Raw genomic sequence first — 22,415 nt, forward strand, 5'->3', positions numbered from 1 at the left:
AGCACACCCTGAGGTCTTTGCCGTCATTCAGAGGGAAGATGATTGCTGTGAATTCAAAGCCAGCCTGGGCAGCCTGGGCGAGAGTACAACTCAGCCAGGCCTATACATCGAGACTGTCTCAAGCCCGCATTTAATGCTGAGAACTACACGGAAGGGGAGAGCCATGTCTTCCCGAAAGTTGTCCCCACACATCCGTAGGGACACACAAAGCAGGTGCCCACATCCATTCCCACTAAACAACTAAACAATGTAAAAATAATTTTAAAAAGAGCAGACAAGCCGGGGAGGTGGCCCACTCCCTTAACCCCAGCGTTCTCAGGGGCAGAAGCAGACAGATTTCTGTGAGTTCAAAGCCAGCCTGAGAACTTGCCTCAGGCCGGTCTCAAACTCACAGACATCTACCTGCCTTCGTGGAGTGCGGGATTAAAAGGCACCACAGTGCCTAGCAACCTTAACGTTTATAGAGAAAAAATAAGTAGGGACCAGAGAGAAGTTGGAGCGGCGCGGGCTGCTCTTCCAAGAGAACACAGGCTGATCCCTAGCATCTAAATGGAGACTCATCACTGTAACTCCAGACTCAGGGCTTCTCTTCTGGCCTCTGAAGGCACCAGGCATGTGCATAGTACACAGGAAAAATAATAATAAAGCAATAGATTAAAAATGAACTTGGGGTCCGGAAAGATGGCTCAGCGGTTATGAGTGCTCACTGTTCTTTCAAGTTGTCATGATTTTTTTAATTCACTATTTAAAAATAAACTTAATTTTTAATTTTTTTGGAAGATTTATGTAATGTATACTGTAGCTATCTTCAGACACACCAGAAGAGGGCACCAGATCCCGTTACAGATGGTTGTGAGCCACCGTGTGGTTGCTGGGATTTGAACTCAGGACCTCTGGAAGAACAGTCTTAACCGCTGGGCCATCTCTCCAGCCCACCTTACCTTCTTATTAATTTTTTTTGTCCTTTTGTAGCTAGAGTTTCTCTCTGTAGACTAGGCTAGCTTCAAACTCAGAGATCTGCCTGCATCTGCCTCCTGAGGGCTTCTGGGATTAAAGGCGATTTGTCCTGGAACTCATATAAATTCCACCTGTGTCTGTCTCCTGACGTTTCTGGGATTAAAAGCATGCTCCAGACTCCATCCTTTTAAAAAGTGGGCATGCTGGTTATCCTGATGCACCCTTAATCTCAGCACATGGGGAGCCGGGGAGCCAGATACAGATGGAATTTACATGAGTTTTAAGCTTGCCTGGTCTACATAATGAGCCAACCAGTTAGGGCTACACTGTGAGAGACCTTGTCTCTAAATAAATTAATTAAATAAAAGAAATATTGGGTACAGAACTCGTGTGTGTGTGTGTGTGTGTGTGTGTGTGTGTGTGTGTGTGTGTGTGTGTGTGTGTGTGTGTGTGTGTGTGTGTGTGTGTTTAATTCTAGTGCCTGGGAGGCAGAGACTTCCAGGGCTTGCGGGCGTTCAACAAGTCCAACCAGATTGAAAGAAGGCGTTGGCCAATCCGGTTCCGGGGTTCCAACGCCCTCTTCTGGCGTCCACAGGCACTGCGTGCACGTGATGTAATACGTACATAAAAGCAGGCAAAAGCAGCGCATAAAAGAAGTTAATCTAAAAGGAAAAATTGAAAAACTGAAGGAAGGAAGGCTTGAGCCTGAAGATACTGCTGGGTGAGAGAGTAGTAAGTAGAGTGTGCGCGTGCGCCTAACACGCACAACGTGCCGAGTTTGATCCTCATCACTGCCCAAATGACTTAATTGATGATGATATCAAGCTGTTGCCTAGCACCCACACATGTGCAAGTGTACCCTCACCAAACACGTATTATAAAAAGGAAAGCTAAAGATACAGTTCAGTATTTAGTTTGCACGAGGGCTGCAGAGATGGCTCAGTGGTTAAGAGCACTGCTCTTCCAGAGGTCCTGAGTTCAAATCCCAGCAACCACATGGTGGCTCACAACCGTCTGTAATGAGATCTGATGCCCTCTTCTGGTGTGTCTGAGGACAGCTACAGTGTACCTTTATACATAAAATAAATAAAATCTTTTAAAAAAATTATTCAAAAAAAATACTTAGCTTGCATGTGACTCTAGCAGATGTCTACCTCACAAAGAAAATGGAAACTCCGCAAGCCGCAACCCTGCAATCCCAGCCCTTGGGAGTCCTGGAGAACCCTCAGTTCCTGGCTGTGCTGAATTACACAGACTATCTCGCGCACACAAACCCCATAATAATGCTACTAACTCACAGGTACCTGGCCACCCAGGCTCTGCCAATTTCAAATCAACCCTGCGTCTGCTCGCGGTCCTCCCACCCTGACCGTTTCCTGGTGCATTTCCTAAGACGGTGAACATTATCTTATATGACCAAAGCGCCGTTATCAACATCAGGAAGTTCCATGTTGATACAAGTCGGCTATCTAATTCACAGTGCGTTCACATTTCATCGGTTTTCCCAATAATGTCCCGTCTGGGTTGGCTTTCCCTTCCCAGCAGCCCAAGTGCAGCAGAGTCTTCAGGCTCCCTGGATCCAAGGCAGCCCCCCCCCCCAATCCCTTGTCTCGGTTTCTTTGTCGCAGCCCACATGCTCGAAAATTCCTCTCTTACCGCATCTCACCTCTGTCAGCAGCTCTGTGCCTCCAGACCCAGGGGACGGACTCTTTGCAGGGCCTTGTAAAACCTTAAATAAACCACGCGAACAAATTTCACTTTGACCACTATCTTGTTAAAATTCCTGAAAAAAGTTAACTCATTGGGCCCGAAGTACCTTAACAAAAGCCAGGCTGTGTTCTCTCATCCCTGCCAACCCCTCAAACCCTTTTATGTGCTGTTTAATGATTTTTTTTAACAAATACTTTCTCTTGCCCTTAAAGTTCGATTAATTGAATCTTAATTCAGTGGGATTGCCCTCTCGGTCTGGCAGGTGGACCCTCACGGGCACGCCTAATTAGTGTTCCTGTTCAAGCAGGGTGGGGCCGTGAGGGGTACACTGCTTAACACCCCCACTTTGGATCATAGAGTCTCTTCCCTTTTCTGCTTAAGGAAGGAAACCCATGTGTTAGCTATCAGAGGCTGGATCTATCCACCCTGACTCAGTGGACCTACGATGACTTCCCTGAGACCACACAACAGGTCACATCTTTGGTCCATTTTCTTCCTTTGTTCCTGCTTTGTTCATAAATGACTTGTTGAAGGCTGAAAAGATGGCTCAAGGGTTAGAGAGCAAGGGCTGCTCTTCCAGAGGTCCTGAGTTCAGTTCCCAGAAATTACACGGTGGCTCCCAACCATCTGTAACGGGATCGGGTGCCCTCTTTTGGCCTAGAGGTGTACATTCAGATAGAACACTCATACATAAATAAGCCTTTAAAAAAAGGTAGTCTATTTTTTCATAAACTTATTATATTTATGTGCATACACTGTTGCTGTCTTGTACCAGAAGAGGGCATCAGATCCATTACAGATGGTTGTGAGCCACCACATGGTTACTGAGAATTAAACTCAGGACCTCTGGAAGAATAGTCAGTGTTCTTAACCACTGAGCCATCTCTCTGCTGGCCCTGACAACTTTAAACTTCACTTGGGCTGAGGAGATGGCTCAGTAGTTAAGAGCATTGGCTGCTCTTCCAGATGTCCTGAGTTCAATTCCCAGTACCCACCTGTAATGAGATCTAATGCCCTCTTCTGGTGTGTTAGTGACAGTGTACTCATATAAATAAATGGATTAACTATGTTCTTGGACTAGTGAAATGCTTCCGTAGGTTCAGTGCAGGACACTGAGTCTGGTGGGAGAAGAGGACCAACACTTTACAAGCCACTTTCTGCTCACACACACACACACACACATGCTCTCACACGTGTATACACACACATACACACATTCACACACATGCACATACACACACATGCACATACACACATGCTTATACATGTGCACATACACACACATACACACACATACATACACACACTAAAAATAAATAAGTTAAACAGAAACGTTCTTACACTGAATGTAGTGGCCCATGTCAAACCTTAAATAGACTACGTGAACAAATTTCACTTTGAGCCCAGGGAAAGGTGAAGGAGCCCTGAATTTGCATCTTCCTGAGCTACATAAAAGAAAGTCTTGGGGGTGGGGGAGGCTGGAGAGGTGGCTCAGCAACTAAGAGCACTGGCTGCTCTTTCAGAGGTCCTGAGTTCAATTCCCAGCAACCACATGGTGGCTCACAGCCATCTGTAATGAGATCTGGTACCCTCTTCTGGTGCAACAGTTTACTTATATATAATAAATAAATCTCTTTTAAAAAAAGATTTGTTTATTTCATGTATGTGAATACACTGTTGCTGTCTTCAAACATAACGGAAGAGGTCATCTCGTTCCCATTACAGATGGTTGTGAGCCACCATGTGGTTGCTGGGATTTGAACTCAGGACCTCTGGAAGAGCAGTCAGTGCTCTTAACCACTGAGCCATCTCTCCAGCCCTAAATAAATCTTTAAAAAGGCATCACACACAGACAAAAAAATAGCCAGGCAAGGGTGGCACATGCCTTTAATCCCAGCATTTGGGAAGCAGAGGCAGGGGGATCTCAGGGTCTACAGAGTGAACACCAGTACAGCCAGGGCTACACAGAGAAACCCTGTCTTAAAACAACTAGTACTATTACTACTACTACTACAACTAAATTTTTTAAAAAAGAAATTATCTTCAAACAAAACATTTCTCATACCAGATTGACCAGATTTTTTTTAGAGAAATGATGTTGTTTGAAGGCGACCATCAAACAGAAGAGAGTCCCATGGACTCAGAGAGGGCAAAACCCAGAATCGCACAGAAGATGAGCCGCTGCTTAAGAGACGGTTTCCCGCATAGCCAAACATCGAGCCACCAAACACTGTGCCAATATCAGCTCCTGATTCGCCAACACCCACTGTGGCAGCCCCAGCACCAATAAACTTGGGCTGCTTTGTCTGATGTCCCGGGAAATATCACTGGTCTGGAATTCCCGTCTGGCCCCCTGGTATGGAAGCGGATCAGAACGGGAACGGAGCAGACCCTTGGGGTGGTCTGCAGTTTTCAGTCTCGCAGCGTTAGCCCTCGGTCTCGGCGCTCGGCTCCCGTACCCGACCAGGAACTGATACTGCTGAAGATGAACTGGAATTTATCTTCCTGCCCCACCTCCTGTCCCCGCCATTGGTCTGTCTATCTGTCAATTATCTATGTGGTGCTGGTTCAGCCCCTTCTTGGCATCCATGCTAACCATAGGCTCCATCTGAGGCCTTCTCTCCTCAACCCTGGTTGGTCACCCTTCTTTATTTTTAGTAAAGATTTTTATTTATCTTATGTATGTGAATACCACCATCAGTGTCCTCAGACACACCAGAAGAGGCCATCAGATCCCATTGCTGTGGTTGTGAGCCACCATGTGGTTGCTGGGAATATGAACTCAGAACCTCTGGAAGGACAGTCACTGCTCTTAACCACTGAGCCATCTCTCCAGCCCGCAGATCTCCTTGAAAGTCTGAAATGAGTTCTCAGCATCCGTACTGGGTGATTCATAACTGCCTGTAACCTATGGCTCAAGTTCCCGGACTTCTATGGAAGGTGTTTTACCCACTGAACCATTTCCCAAATTCCCCTGTGTTTGTTTGCTCGCTTTGGAGACAAGCCTTCCTACACAGCCCAGGTTGGCCTTAAACTCATGGCAATTCTGCCTCAACTTCCCAAGTGCTAGGATTACAGACTTAAGGCACCACACCTGGTTGCTATAGCGACTGAATCAGAGTAGAGGATCAGATTGGATCCTGTATCATCCTAGACAGCCTGTAACAGAGGGATTAAAGTTATGGGCCATCACCACCTGGCCTTTGATTTTATACACTGCTCTTATAAAAAGATAGGAAGGTAAAAAGGGGCCTCTCCTCCCACCAGGCAGGGGCTGCCACGAGGCCCACTTTCTTTGGCGGCATAGCTAAGTATCTCTGTCTTACCCTGGAAGTGAGCACATACTTCATTGTATAGTGGAAACAGGTTCAGAGAGGCCAAGAAGCATGGCGGACGGGACGGGGGGGGGGGGGGGGGGGGGGTTGGGGTGGGGGGAGCGGCGCTCACACAGCTGGGGAGAGAGCTGGGATTTGGTGGGTTCCTTTTGTGTTTCTTTTGTCAGCTTACCTCCCCCTAGTGACGTCCAACAGTAAACAGTGCCTGATACCAGCATTTGAGAGGCTGAGACAGAAAGGTTCGAGGGCAGCGAGGGCTACAAGGGCTACAGCGTGATTGATGTTCCCTCTCAAAAGAAACCAACAGATGAAGGATGCTATCATGAAGTCAGTTTACCTCTTATTTAGATAAACTCTGCAAGCCGGGCAGGGGCTTTAATCCCAGCACTCAGGAGGAAGAGGTGGAGGGGTATCTGGGAGTCCCAGGCCAGCCTGGTCTATAGAAAGCTCCTAAGAAACAGGCCTGTCTTTTTGTCTTCCTGTTATCTGCTTCAGCATTCACTTTTAAACTCTTCTGGTCCAGCCAAGCAAAGAGAAGCCCATGTTAGGGGCTGGAAAGATGGCTCCACAGTTACAAGCACTGGCTATTCTTCCTAAGGACCCAGGTTCAACTCCCGGCACCCACGTGGCAGCTCACAACTGTCTGCAATTCTAGTTCCAGGGCATCTGACACCTCACACACAGACTGACATTCAGGGGAAATACCAAAGAATATAACAATAGTAACATCATCATCATAAACAACAGAGGCCTCCTTTATCATTGATAAAGGGACAAAGGTCTCTTAGCACTCACAAAACAAAACACAACTGTCTTCAGTTCCATGGGATCCAGCGCCCTCTTCTGGTCTTTATGGCTCCTGAACACATCCAGGCAAAACACACACACACACACAATTTTTTTAAATAAAAAAAATGTAATGTTTTAAACTTACTATTTGAGAATTTCATGGGTGTGTATATATACCATGAATTTCAGTTCCATATAGCCCTGGTCCACGCTCCAACTCAACCTGGACCTGTCCTCCACACTACCCTTCCAATTTCATGCCCCCTCTTTTTCTTAAAAATTTCCATTGAAGTCTGGAGAGATGCCTCATCGAGTAAGAGTCCTGAGTTCAATTCCCAGCAATTATATGGTGGCTCACAACCATCTGTAATGGGATCCTATGATGACTTCTCGTGTGTCTAAAGACAGCTACAGTGTACTCATATAAATAAAATAATCTTTTAATTTTTTCCCCAGGGCTGGAGAGATGGTTCAGTGGTTAGAGCACTGGCTGCTCTTCCAGAGGTCCTGAGTTCAATTCCCACCACCACATGGCGGCTCACAACCATCTGTAATGGGATCTGATGCCCTCTTCTGGCCTGCAGGTGTACATGCAGATAGAGCACTCATGTATAAAATAAATAAACAAATCTTTTTAAAAAGGCTCATACTCTCCTCAGATCGTATAAGCCTTTTACTAAAGATTTCCACAGAGAGGAACAAATATGAGTCATTATCAATTTTTTGAGGTCTTGAAAAAGGCTGATTGACCTAAAACTTTCAATTATTATTATTATTATTTTTACACTACAACAACTGGAGAAGTATGTTATGGTTTTAATTTGTTTTTTGTTGTTTGTTATTTAAGACATCTTTCTTTGTAGCCCTGGCTTTTCTGCAACTCACAGAGATCTGCCTGCTTCTCCTCCTTAGTGCTGGGATTAAAGGCACTGGTGACCAACCACACCCTTTTCTGGGCTCGTTCAATTTCTATTTTATTTATATTTTGTGTATGGGTGTTTCGTTGACATGTTTATCTGTGCACCACTTGCAGTGCTGGAGGAAACCAGGAGAGGGCAGTGGATCCCCTGGAACTGGAATTAAAAATACAGCCGGCTGGTGGAACCTGAGACTCAAACCCGAGTCCTCTAGAAGAGCAGCTAGCCAGTGTTCTTAACTGCAGAGCCACCTCTCCAGCCCCTGTCGTTTGATTCTTGAGGTTAAATTCTCACTCCATAGTTCAGGCTGACCTGAAACTCTGCAGCCCAGCGTAAACTTTGAGCAATCCGTCTGCCTCAGTCTAGGGGACTACAGGCATTATAGGTGTTTGTCACAATGTTAGCTGAAATACTTATCAGTGGTATTCATCCAATTAATAGTCATACAATAAAGTCCTTGATAAATACTTGGAGTACTTAGTAAAGCATCATTTTTCCTTTCTCGGCCATTCTTCAAAACCTCAGACAGAAAAGACCCAGAAGAGTACCGAGAAGGTGAAGTACCTTCACCCACGGAGCAAAGTTAAGTCAAGGAACCGAAGCAAATGAAATACATTAAATAATGTATTATGGCAAAAATTAAAATCTAAACAATGAAAAACACAAAAAGCCGAATAAATGGCTCACACATTTATTCATTAACCACGGAAGTGACGTGAGTAAAATAAAGCTATGTAAAACCAATTAGTTGAATAATTAGTCAAATAAGCAAAAACAAAATAAATAGAAGAAGAAGTAAATAAAGTGGAAAGGAACGGATAAAGCAAGCTGCTATCAGTGAAGAAAACGGAGAATGTGGTGGGCTGGGTGGCTGGACAGGACAGACGCGTCTGTTCCGCGCTGCCGCTAGGAGGCGCTCGGTGTCCCGGGGTTCACGCGGGTTCCAGGCTGCTATCCAAGGGGATCCCGTGGGCGGGCTGTACCGCTTTGCGCTGTGTCCCCTTCCCGGTTGTCCCTGCTGGGAACAGTTTGGAAGTCGTGAGACGTGTCACATCGTGTGCAGGACACCCCGGTCGGTCAAAAGGATCGCAGCTGGCCCACAGATGTTCCAATGATTTTGATTTCCTTGGTGGGACAGCCACAATAAAGTTGTTTCTCGTACCTTTAAGGGTCAACGTGTATGGAGAGAGAAATTCTCACTTGCGGACTGCCTGTCTTAGCTTCCTGAGGTTTCAGCGGAGGTGTGGACAGTGGCAAGATATTGGCAGATGGCCACGGCCCGAGTCCCAGAAGTCCCCAATCAGGGCTGCGCTGGGGGTGGGGACAGGGGCTGCTCACATGCTAATGTGGCGGTGACAATTGCGCTGGGCGCCCCTGTGCCTGGGGAAGCCAAGGCAGAAACAAAGCATTAGCTTTTTTTCCAAGAGAAAGGATTGCATTCCTAGGAGGGGATTGCGGCCCTCCCCATTCACACTGGGGACCACACAGAGTGCCTCTCGCGCCAAATGCTGGAAGGTTCTTTTCGGCTTTTCTTTTGACCCGGGCGATGCATACGAAATGTAGATATTTCCCTAAACGCCGGCTTTGACATTTAATGCGTTCCTAAGTAGTCTGAAATGTGGACGGGATTAGGGGGAGGCTAGGGGCCCACCGGGACACTCGGGCAAATCCTTCTAAATCCTCCAAGACAATTGTGTGTCACCACACGGATTCGCCTTGCCCCAAATGAGGAGGCTAATGAACTTCACAGTCTCCTCCCGCGGCTGCCTACTCGCACCTCTGCGCCCCTCTCCTAGCTCTGTGTCAGGGAGTGCTTACTTTCGGGCCGGCTGGCTTCTAGAATCCAACCTGACCAGTAACTAAGGTACCTATCCTGGGCCTGGGCCTCTTCTCAATTCTCATTCCACAAGGGCCCGAGGAACACAAATGCTGAGGGCCCTGGAACCTTGGGGCTACGTTATAGGCCACCCCATTTCAGGCCCCTTGTAACACTAAGCCCAAAAAAAAAAAACGTGTTAATTTGATTTTACCTTGTGTTTTTGCCAACACAGAGGCCAGAAGAGGGCGTCAGATCCATTGGACTGAAGCTAGAGATGGCTGAGCCATCATGTGGGTTCTAGGAATTGAGCCTCCGTCCTCTGCATGAAATGCACTCTATGTAACCCTGCCATACCTCCAGCTCTCTTCCCCCTGAGTTCTTAGCTTCCTTATTCTTTTTATTCTTTATCCCCCAGCCCCCAGGCAGGTCTGTTATGAAACCCTTGGCTGGCCTGGAATTTGCTATTCAGACCAGAATGGCTTCAACCTCACTCAAATTTTGCAAATTTCTGGTTTTCTGTTTGGTTGAGACAGAGTTTCTCTGTGTAGCCCTGTGTAGTCCTGGAGTTCACTCTGCTGACCAAGCGGGCCTTGAACTCAGAAATCTGCCATTCTCTGCCTTCTGGTGTGCAGGTCAAAAACAAACACCACCACTGTTAGGATTTTTGCAGTTGGAGTACCTTGGCAGATTACAGGCAAGGTGTACCAGAAAGATTATACCATGCAACATATTTTACATAACAGATTGATGGGGAGGGGTAAGGCAGTCTTGGAGAGAAGACATGAAGGAGACACCAAGAGAGCTAGAATGGTGGCCAGGCGATTGGTTTGTGTGGAGTGGACCAGCACAGGTCCTTTCCATCCATGGACAGCACCCTGCCTCCCAGTCAAAGACTGACAATGGGGTCCATGGCATTTTCAGTAGCTTTTCCTGTTGGCTTCAAAGAACAAGGGTCCAGGAGTGGGAACAGTGTGAATTCAACAGTTCAGAGTACACAGGCAGCAGAGCAGAGGGTAAATGGATTCATCCAGTCTGTGGGCCAGGCTTCTCCTCTACCATCATCCAATCGTATTTTAATTATTTTTATTAGTACATTAACTTTTTTTTTTTACTAGTGCCATAGCACAGGAATGGAGGTCATTGACTAATTTACAGTAACTGGTTCTCTCCTTCCACCATGTGGGACCTCAGGACTAATAATCTCAGCCCATCTGGCTTGCTGGTAAATTCCTTTTCCCACGGAACTATTTCATCCACTCTTTTAAAGACATGGAGCCCTGTGTAACCCAGGCTGGCCTTGCTGTGCCTTGTTCGTGAGCTCAAAGGACCAACTAGGAGCTGGTTCCAGTGTGATCACTTTAGGGTCTTGTAGGTTGATGATTGGACAGTAGAGTGGAGACAAAACTGCTACGGCAGAAGAGAAGGAAAAAGCAGGAGATTCAAGAGGAGCAACGTGGAAACAGATGTAGATGCTTCTCTCCACGCACCTCTTTATGGATAAAGGCTATGAATATTTTATAAGGGATGGAATTGCATAGGATGATCTGACTTATCTAGGTGGCCAAATTATATCACACCAATTGGATGAGTATTTTGGTGTGTTCTTTGACGTGGCGACTTAATCGAGTTCAAAAGAGGGTGTAGTGGCGGGACGCACAAAGCCCGCTGAGGAGTTGGGATTTGTGTGCCAGGTGGGGCCACAACCCACCAAGGGAAAGTGAGTGAAAATAGCAAGCTGGAGCTGTCACAGACCATCTGGGACAGAAGCAGGTAGGGTGGGTGGAGTGGACCGCCTGGGTCAAAGGAAGCCGGGTCTGTGAGTACGTGGGGGCAGTGTGGGACTGCTGAGGTGAAGATACTCACAGTGCTGCGTGGTCCTAACGGTACTGGCACTAGCGTGGGATAAAAGGTTACCGCTCTTTTATTTACAGCAACAGGGTCTCTTTATTGAAAACTCGAGTTTGGGCTTACTCACCGCCATCTCACAAGATGGTTTGGTGAAGCAGCCCTGAACCCTCATTAGGACCAGGTTTTATAGGACATGGGAGCAAGTGAGGGGGTGTCCATCTTGGCAAGCATCTAATTAATTGAATGAATATTGTAAGCCAACAGGTGGGCGCTCTGAAGCAATACATAAACAATCACAAACGGTCTGAAAGTACATCTGAGACAGTCAGACTAATCTTTGATTGACTGTTGCTAGGAAGTAGCTAGGGAGTAACTCTGACCATGGACAAGCCCTGGGGTCCTTCCTGGTACTGGAGCGCAGCTTGGGTCCAACTGTGGGTGAAGTTCTTCAGGCTTTTTTTTTCTTACACACCATCACACCAGGCTTTCTGAAGTGCTGGGGCTATGACCCAGGACTCCCTGCATGCTAAGCCTCTACTATTTGAGCCACAAAAGTGCCTAAGGATCCCACTTTAATCCTCACGCTGGCTAACAGAAAATACTTGCTCTTCACAAATGGGTTGAGAAAGCTAGACATCTTGTGATCTTAGCATTTGGTGGCTGAATAGGGCATTATGGTACATGCTTTTAATTCCAGAACTCAGGGGTCAGAGGCAGGTGGATTTCTGTGAGTTCAGAGCCAGCCTAGTCTACAGAGTGATGAGACCCCTGACTCAAATACAACCATTGTCTGCTCTTGCAGAGGGCACGGGCTCCATTCCTACCACATGCTCAGTAGTGGCTCACAAGCCCCTATAACTCCAGTTACAGAAACCCCAGAAAAACACTTACATATGGATGACCAGGGTTCAGTTCTCAGTTCACAACCTCTGTAAGTAACACTCTCTCCTCAGCCCCTGAAACAGCCCGGCTCCATGACGCGCCTCACCTGAGCTGACAAGTGTGCGAGCCATTCTGAAGAAGCTCTTTGTCCACTTGCCTTTGACTGGGCCTGAGAAGCCAGCAGGTGTGGCTGTGTGATGTAAGTGAGAACAGCCACCTCAGTCTCACAGTCGGTGGAACTGCTTGGGAAGGGCTCGGTGTGGCCTCATTGGAAGAGCTGCCATTGACGGGCAACTGTGAAGTTTCCACTCTGCCTTGTGCTTGCCGATTAAGATGTGAGCTCTTGGCTACTGCTCCAGCACCGTGTTCCACATCATGTCATGACGACCATGAACTCTACCCCCGGAAACTGTAAGCCCCAAACACACTGCCAAAATAATTAAGACAGCTGGGGTAAACACTTCCCACGGTAAAGTGGTCTCCACACCAAGGATCTGAGGGAGGGAAGACACCAAGGAATGCCCCTAAATGAAAACACTGGCCCAGCACCACGCCTCTCAAGAAGGGAGGCAGGTCTCTTCTTCTAAAGGGCATCTACTGTATTTTCCACTTTAGTGTGTGGCCTATCAACAAACTCAGAATGGCAATCTTACAACGCACACATGATTTGTGAAAAGGCTTTTAAACTTTTAAGTTCTCAATTGCATTTTGAACTTGGTAGGTAACCAAGGCAGACCTGAACTCCTGTTCCACCCCCTACGTGATGAGATTAGAGACTTGTACACCACACCCAAGTTTATCAAGTGCAGGGGATGAAATTAAGGCCTTGTCCATGCTGGCGAGCATTCCACTAATGTTCTAACGGGCCACAGTGCCAGCTCCTTTGTAAAGGGTTCTGCCATGATCCTGAAATTGCCTGGAAGGTTTCTAAGTTTACAACAGGCTGAAGCAGGCCAGATCAGGAATGATCAGGGATGTGCCTGTCTCTCTGGTTTGGACTTTTATTTATTGTTTTGTTTTATTGTTGTTGGGTTTTCTGTTGTTGTTTTGATGTTTGTTTCTTATTTTTGTTTTTGAGACAGGGTGTCACTATGTAGCCTTGGCTGCCCTGGAACTCACTATGAACTTAAAATTGGCCTGCCTCTGCCTCCCAATTGCTGGGATTAAAGGGGTGCCACACTGAACCAGATACCTACCTTCCTACCTACCTATCTATGCATTTATGTCTATGTGTGTAAAAGTAACTTTTATTGCACAAATCTAATTGTCATCTTAGAGGATGACTGCTACATAAGCTCAACTTTTCTAAACTGTCAGGCTGGTTCAACTCGGCTGTTCTGGCTCAAACTCTGCAGGCTGACTGATTCAAGCTGGTTCTCTGGTCCTCACTGAATTGTTCTGCTTGGCCTCAAACTCTGGCAATTTGTTCTTATCTTCTGGATCCTTCCCGTTCTCTGGCTTATTCTGTCTTCACCTGTAACCTGTTTCTTTCTGTAAAACTGCACCCCCCCCTGCTCTTTTAAAATAACTGTTTTCTATTTTTCTCGTGAGAGTTGGGTGTGTCCTATCTCTGACTCATTCAGTTGAATCTTTCTCAGATCCATCACTTTGTCAGCCCCTCAGCTAGACATTACTTTCAAATATAAACAAACCGCACCTTCACTGTTAGGGAATGAAGGTGGGTGCTAAGGATGTGTCTGCATTCCGGCCGGATCACATAGGCCCAGGTCTTTGGACGTGATCTCTTGCCAGATCAGTTGTGTTGCCGGATGAACACTCCTCCACACGTGTGAGCGTGCACTGAGCTTTGGTGCACTTCATCTGTGCAAGTGCTTACAGAGACCAGAAGATGCTGTCAGATACTCCTGGTACTGGGAGCTATGGGTACCTGTGAGTCACATGGGCGGACTCTGGCTCCTTACAGGGCCAGTAAGTGCTCTTCACTGCTGAGCTAGCTGTCCAGCCCCACTGTCAGGAACTTTTCAGGAAATGATTCCTACTGCATCGGTCACTGCCGTTAAACTCAGTTATATCCCGTGCTGTTTGAACGAGAATGGCCTCAGAGGCTCACAGATTTCAATGCTGGTCACCAGGGAGCAGCACTGTTTCAAAGGATTAGGTCTTGTTGGAGGCAGTGTGTCTGTCATTGAGAGTGGGCTTTGAGGTTCCAGAAGCCTGGTTTCACAAAGCTCAGAGTCCCTCTTGGACTGTGGACCAGGATGTGGCTATCAGCTCCAGCGGCACATGTGCCACCAAACTCCCTGCCACAGTAAGCCAGCCCCCAAGTAAACGCTTTCCTTTCTAAGTTGCCTTGGTCACTTGTCTCTTCACAGCAACAGAGCAAAGAAAGACCCAGTAGGTGAGCATGAATTTACATCACTTCCTGTAGCCCAAGGTCAACTTCTGAAGTCGTTAAAGCTGATGTTTTTCTGTCAGTTTTTTTTTCAACTTTGACAGTAAATTGGTTGTTAAACTATTTCAAAACAGACTACAAAACTGTTCTGATAAGAACATGTTTTAATGCCTAGACACAGATATACTAACACAATGGTTCACAATTATAAGACTGTAAGAGATTAAATAAAAACTGAAAGTGGGTTATGAGTCCTTAATTTTAAGTAAGCCTCTGGCATAAAACTCAAGGTGTAATAGTCTCAAACTGTCTTCCAAACCAGCACCTTTGCCACTGTATTTTCTTTATTGGCTTTCTTGTAGGACAACTGAAAGGCCCTGAACATACCCTGGGCCTCAGGTAACAGTTCCCCCAAAGCCAGCTCTCACTTCCTCTGCACAGTGGTGAATGCGGGCATCTGGATGGGCTGGATGGGGTGCACAGGCTGGAATACTGTCTTCTTCCTCACATCAGAGTGCGCCTTTACTGCAGGGAGCAGCTGGTTCCGCTTGATCATCTGCAACGCCAGCTGTGTGTTACCTAAAAACACAGTCCATTACAGAGAAGCAGGTACACAGCACTGAACAGAGCAAGGTGCCAGAACCCTGAAAGGAGAGGAAAGAGTCCTAGACAGCTCTGTTCTGCTGCCCTGGCTGTCAAGGAACGACAAAGAACCGATGCCCAGACAAGTTTTTATAACACAGGCAGGCTGTACAAAAGAAGGGGTTCAAGGGATTCAGAACCACCAACTTATAGATGTCCTGGCTTTCAGTCAGCCAAGCCTTCAGAGTACAAGGCATTTAATGTCTCTTCAACTATAAAAACCAAAGAGGCTGGAGAGATGGCTCAAAGGTTAAGAATACCAGCTGCTCTTCCAGAGGACCCAGGTTTGATTCCCAAGTGCCCGGCTTTGCTTTGTTTTGAGAATTCTTCATTAGTTAAGAGGCAGATGGGGCTGGAGAGATGGCTCAGCGGTTAAGAGCACTGACTGCTCTTCCAGAGGTCCTGAGTTCAAATCCCAGCCACCATATGGTGGCTCATAACCATCTGTAATGGGATCTGATGCCCTCTTCTGGTGGGTCTGAAGACAGCGACACTGTACTCATATAAATAAAATAAATAAATCTTAAAAAAAAAAAAAAAGAGGCAGAGGCAGTAGCAAGAGTTTATGGCCAGCTTGGTCTACACAGTAAGTTCCAGACCAGCCAGGGCTACATAGTGATACCCATTTCTAACACAAAAGCATAAAAATAACAAAAGAAAGCAAACAACCAAACAAAAAAGATACTGCACTGTGCAACTCCCAGCAAACAGCACTGTGATCCATGTTCTCAATCAAGAGTCAGTCAGCTGAGCAAGAAAAGGCTCATGCTCAGGAGCTAATGCTGAGGGTCAGAAGCTAATACTCTGCATGTTTCATGACTACACTTTGTGAACAGGAATCTGTGTTTCACAGCCTTGCTGACTTCTTTCCCCTCTCTCTTCTACCTGTGCAGCTCCACAGGCACTAGTGTGGTGTGTGTGCGTGTGTAGGTCACCAGAGGCAGTGCCCATTATCTGCTGAGGTACAGTACCGTTAGTCATGCTTGTTACTTAGAAAACATGGATCATGAAGCTTTACACTGTATTCTTTTGGAGACAGAAAAGTCTTGGTCACATGACTCTCCTGCCTCTACCTCTCAAATGCTTTAATTATAGGGACAAACCAACATGCCTTGTCCTGAGTTTGACTTTGAAAAGAGATGACAGATGCATCTGAAGAGACTCACTCACCATTCTGCAGCTCAAGGTAGACGGCCAGCAGGATGGCCTCAGGGGGCACCTCTTTAGGATGGATCATCGATGCCGCCTTTGCCCATGAGAGAGACCGGTGAGAACCAATAGTTTAAGATACAACTCCAAGTACCATATCAATCACAAAGTCCCCGGAGATATTCTTCACAAGAAGTTGGCAAACCGACTCTAGGGCCCTGTTTTTAGGACCCCTTGGCACATGACCTGTGTTGTCTCCCAGATACCTGTGCTTGTCCAGTTCTCATATCGTAGCCCAGGATGGCCTCACACTGAGTGTCCTGTGCTTGGAGCTATTGCTCTGCTATTTGTGACCAAGAGGGGATGACAGAGTGATGTTAACACAGAGTGATGTTCCTGCCTCGTACCCTGGGTACAGGGACAGGAATATACTACCTTACTTAGCACTGCCGTTTCTTGAAACCTACCTACTATTAAACTTAATATGTATTTTCCTTCGGTATGGGTTTCCCAGCCTCCACCCATTTCCTCAGCACTGCGTTTGGCTCCCCCACCCCTCAATTATTGAGACAGCAACCCCAAAGTATTTAACTAAGGATGACCCTGAACTTCTAACCCTGACCTCTACCTGGCTCAGAGTTACAGGTCTGTATGACTTTACCTGTTTACAAACAATTGTTTTGATCAGTTTATTTTATGCGTGTGTGTTTTGCCTGTTAGTGTGTGTGTGTACCACCACACCCATGGCCAGGAAACTGAGGAGGTCAGAAGGAAGCACGAGGTCCTTGGGGACTTGAGTTAGAGGTGGATCCTAGGAACCAAACCTGAGTTCTCTGTAGGAATAAGTGCTCTTAATAGTGAGCAATCACCAGGGGTGGTGGTATATCCCTTAATCTCAGTCTCAGCAGATTAAGGATCAGAGGCAGGTGGATGTCTTGAGTTCAAGGCCAGCCTGGTCTACAGAGTGAGTTCTGAGATAGCCAGAGCCAGAGTTAGAGAAAACCTATATCAAAAACAAAAGAAGCTGAGTCCTAATTCCTTTTCTCCTGTTTGTTCGTGTGTGTGTGTGGGGGGGGGGGGCAGTGTATGTGCCACAGTGCACAGTGGAGGTCAGAGGTTACCTTGTACAAACTGCTTCCACCAATGGGTCCTGGGAGAGTTGAACTTAGGCCATCAGGCTTGAGAGCAAGTGACTTTACCAACGAATCATCTTCCTGGTCCTGTTTACTTCACAAAGGTCAGATCTGATCCCTTTAGATCTTGGAGCTGGAGTTACGGGTGACTGTCAGCCCTAACATGGGTGTTCTACATGCTCTAACTGCTGAGCCACCTCTGCAGCTCCACAATTTTTCTTTTTGTCTTACATCTCCTCTTGAAAGGGTCTCTTACTGCATAGCCATGAATGTCTGGAATTTGCTATGTAGCTCAGGCTGTCCTTAAATTCAGAGGTCTGCCTCTGCCTTCCATTGAAGGCCACTGTGCTTCTTCCTTTAATCCAACTGGAAATATTCTTGTACAAACACTTTAAACAGCAAGGCTCACTCCCGTGGAAGAGGCAAGAGAACACCTGACCAAGGGCTGAGAAGTGTCTTTCTGCATGACTGCTCCGTAGGCAGGCAGAGGATGGGAAGCACTGTGGAGAGTTGCAGATGTGTGACGGCTGAGTACCTCACCTACAGCTGTGCCACCTCTGCCTCCAAGTGCACCACCATGCCTGCCCCAGAGACTCAACCACCACAGGCTGGCTCTAGAAAGTGAAAGGGAAGTGCTACCTGTGCCCGTGGGTGGCTTTATGTGGGCAGGAGCACCACTACACTTTGTGCATCTGTCTTTATTTTTTGAGGGGGAAGGGGTGCTGAGATGGATCAGGGATAAAGGAAATGACTAAGTTAATAACCTCAAGTTGTCTTCTAACTTACATACGTGCACATACGCATGTGCACGTAGTCGTTACATTCTATTTTCTCTTAGGGCTAATAAACACAGGCCATTTGCTCCTGTTCTTTGCATCTACCACAGTCTCTCTCTATACATATCCTTCACTAGAATAAGAGAATTCAAGGCAAGAGTAACAACTTTCTGAGACTTAATAACATTTGGCTGCTGACTGTTTGGAATCATGGGGGTAGGGGGGGCTGGAGGCATCAGTTCAGAGCCCTTTCTGACTCTCCAAGTCACTGTTCTGTTGTCCTAGACATGGTGGGCCTCCCAATTAACAATGGCCTTGCCACTGGATTAACCCAAAGAACGAAGACCAAAAACAAATCCGAGACCCAGACAGGACTGACCTCATCTGTCTCTTCCTGCATGGCAGCACCCACGACCACCCGCCGTAGGAAAACCTGAACGGGACTAACACACTAACTGCAATTCAAAAGCCCTGCTGGCCACAGGGGCTGGGGCCGAGAGCATCAGAAGGGCTGGTGCACACTAAGCCCCACTGACACGACATTTCACGTCTTGGCAGTTTATAGCTCACATGCTCAGCCCCTCAAAGTCCCCTGGAGAGGTCAGCATCAAGTTTTTCATTTTGTACATGAAATGATACTAACACCACCAAGCTCTAAGATGGTTCCCTTCCATGACACAGCCCGTCACTTGTACACACACCAAGGTCACCCGTGGGAGCCGGCAGTGTATGGAAGCTGTCTTGTGTCAGTGTCAGTCTCCCTAATAATGTGAGAATGCAGGTTCTCTCTGTGTAGCTCTGGCTATCTTGAAACTGGCTCTATACACCAGGCTGACCTCAGACTCACTGCCTACCTCTGTTTCCTGAATGCCTCGATGAAAACATGCGCCATGATAAACACCATGACCAAATCAATTTGGGAGGGAAAGGGTTTGTTTCCCCTCACAGGTGACAGTCCATCATCTAGGGAAGTCAGGACAGGAGCTCACACAGGACAGGAACCTGGAGGCAGGAGCTGGTGCAGAGGCCATGGAGGAGCTTTACCGGCTTGCTCCTCATGGCTTGCTCAGCCTGCTTTCTAACAGACCCAGGAATACCTGCCAAAGGACGGCATCACTTACCATCCATCAGAGAGTAGGAAAATGTCCTATAATGGGATCTTATGGAGGCATTTTGAAGAGTTCCTCTTCCCAAATGATTCTAGCTTCTATAAAGCTAATACAAACCAGCCAGCATGAAGGGTCTCACTATGTGGCTCTAGATGGCCTGGACTCTTTATAGGTCAGGCTGGCCTTGAACTCAGAATTCTACCTGTCTCTACCTCCCAAATGCTAGGATTAAAAATATGTCCTACCACACTCCCAAGAATATTTGAAATCTGGAAAAAATATTTCAAGTGTTTAATAAATTGACCATACACCTCAATCAAAAATCATCAACTCCATACACGCTCAGGTCCTCTAATGGCTGGTGTGCATGAAGCTGCCCTCTCCCCACGTTCTCTCACCTGATGCAGACACTTCCGGGCCTTGTCGTACTCACTCCTCAGGCAGTATGCACTGCCCAGGTTGAAGAGCATCACAGTCCTCGCAGAGTTGACAGAACTGGGGTAGCACTGAGGGGCGCGCTTGCCAGCTGAGGAGAGAGCGTAGATACTGATGAAGGGGCTGTGCAGGGGACTCGAGAGCACCACTCCACCGCTGAGCACTTGGAACAAAGCACTATTCCTCAGGCTGACAGATACACGGACACAGAGATGCAGGGTCTAAATCTTTGGGATGCAGGCCAGGCTACTTAAGGATTTACAAAACTTCTTACTTACAGGATTCCATTGCTTCATTTTCACCCTTGTCTGATCCTACAAATACACGAAAATAAATCTGAGGGCAGGACAACAGCACATCTTCTAAACACCTAAGTTTCTTACCAAGTAGGAACTTAATGAGTGCAAGTATTTGCTTTAGGTGTTGTGAGGGCTCTGTTAAAGGTGTCAGGGTGTAACCTCACCACCACCCCACATGAATTAGTCATGAAGAGGGGACCACATGGTCTCACATAATCAGGAACTTAAACATGACTGAAAATTGTTTGAAAACCTCTTGCACAGTGGAATCAGTTCAAAGAAAAAAAGTGTCAGAACCAAACCAAAATAAATCTTAAGCCAGGTGGGCTAGCACAAACATCTGTAACCCAGGTGGGCTAGCACAAACATCTGTAACCCAGGTGGGCTAGCACAAACATCTGTAACCCAGCATTCAAAAGGTCCAGCCCAGTCAGTGGACAAGGAGTTGGAAGCCAGCCTGGGCAAACAGTGAAATTGTATCTCTTTAAAAAAAATAAGGGAGGGGGAGGGAGGTGTATGGGGTGTGAGGAAGAAAGAAGGAAGGAAGGAAGGAAGGAAGGAAGGAAGGAAGGAAAGAAGGAAGGAAAGAAGGAAGGGAAGAAAAGAATCCTAACATATCAGCCTGAGCGAGAACTTAGGCCATATGACAAGCAGTTCCCAGCCTTTCTTAGCCAACAATTACTACACAGTAAGACTAGTCATAGGCACGGAGCCGACCTCAAACTGCCTTCCCTTCACAGCCATGCCCTTAGAGCCTACACATCCTGAATTACATAGGACAGAGGTGGCAACAGTGACCAGTTCTGATCAAATATGTCCTCATTAACCTTGGTCTTGCTCATTGGAAGAGATCCCTAAGGAGACATCGGTGACATTCTCTGGATTCAAGTGCGTAATGGCATCAGATATTCTGTCGAGGGAGATGAGGGCTTCTGCGGCATATAAATGGCCCAAAAATCTGAAATGAAAATGCAAATTGTAGTCTGAAGAACAGGCCACCACAGAGACGCTCAGTACAGGGGCACTGGCATGCACCTCACGCACTTCACGCCCCAACCTGAAAGCTAAGCTTGCTGAGGTTGTTCTAACCCAACTAGAAGTTGTGTTAGAAGAGTTGTGCTAACTCTTGACAACAAGCCTATTTCCTGAATTCAACCCATGGGCTGGAGAGAACAAGTCCTGTAAGTTGTCCTCTGGTCTCCAGGTGTATACCGTGATATATATGTACCACTCCAATCACCATTTGTACAAACACCACAGACAAACAAACAAACAAACAAACAATACAATTAACAGCTTGGGTGGTGGTTGGGGCATGCCCACTTGAGAGGCAGAGGCAGGCTGATCTCTGAGTTCAAAGTCAGCCTGGTCTACAGGGTGAGTTCCAGGAGTTCCAGGACAGCCAGGACTACATTAGAAACTCTTGAAAACTGAACCAAACCAAACTAAAAACAAACAAAAACCAAAACTCCAACAAAACAAGAACAAAATCCAGGTACAAAAACATTGAAGGACCTGAGTTCAATCCCCACAAAGTCAGAACTGACTCCGAGCAAAGCCATCTTCTGCTCCGTCCGAACAGCATAGAACCCCATGCCTGCCATCCAACTGTCCACCTGTGATGTTATGCCACCACCTACATCACAGTGCCACGGCACAGCCCACAAGAGATGCTGGCCTCCATGAGGTGGAGCGTGACAACTGCTTCTGGAGTTGTCCTGACTTCCCTGTGAATGTGGCACACATGCTGAGGCCCTTGCACACCTACATTCACACACACACACACACACAATAAAGTACATTTACAACCCCCAAGCAAAACAAAATAAAACAAACAGACAGAACCCACATCCTAAGCCAGGCATGGTGGAGCACAGCTTTAGTCCTAGCACAGGAGGCAGAGGTAGGCAGCCAGGCCACCCGGGGCCACATACTGAAGTCCTGTCTAAAAGGAAATCAAATCTACAGTGCGATTCCACAAATCCTAGGCTTCAAGCTTTTAACTTCTGGTCCCCTTGTCCCCATGACTACCACTGCTGGGATGCTATGCACACGTGGCACATGTTACGTGGATGCTGCACCTGAACCCAGGCTTCAAGCATGCGAGGCAAGCACACTATGGACTAAACAACATTTGTGGGATTTTTTTGTATTTCTTTGTTTTGTTTTTAAAGATAGGGCCCTGGTCTGGCTTTAAACTCCTGTCTCAACTTTTAGTTCTAGGCTTACAGTTATGAGCTACCACTACCTGCCTGTCCTTCC

The 22,415-nt window shown here is 46.8% G+C and overlaps 1 protein-coding gene across 2 annotated transcripts in view; it reads right to left on the reverse strand.

The window, feature by feature from the left end:
* Positions 1-14,785: 14,785 nt before the first annotated feature.
* The window catches only part of CNOT10 (CCR4-NOT transcription complex subunit 10), a 44,952-nt gene continuing 37,322 nt past the window's right edge, over positions 14,786-22,415 (reverse strand). For both annotated transcript variants that reach the window (XM_080934532.1, XM_080934531.1), the window contains exons 15-19: positions 20,981-21,111; positions 20,133-20,168; positions 19,818-19,945; positions 16,423-16,498; positions 14,786-15,189 (exon numbers count right to left, since the gene is read on the reverse strand). In XM_080934532.1, the coding sequence (XP_080790658.1) occupies positions 15,035-15,189; positions 16,423-16,498; positions 19,818-19,945; positions 20,133-20,168; positions 20,981-21,111 (526 nt within the window). In that variant the 3' untranslated portion in view covers positions 14,786-15,034. The remainder of the gene's footprint in view (positions 15,190-16,422; positions 16,499-19,817; positions 19,946-20,132; positions 20,169-20,980; positions 21,112-22,415) is intronic.

Source organism: Micromys minutus (genome assembly GCF_963924665.1).
Source record: "Micromys minutus genome assembly, chromosome: 21".
Lineage (NCBI taxonomy): Eukaryota > Metazoa > Chordata > Mammalia > Rodentia > Muridae > Micromys > Micromys minutus.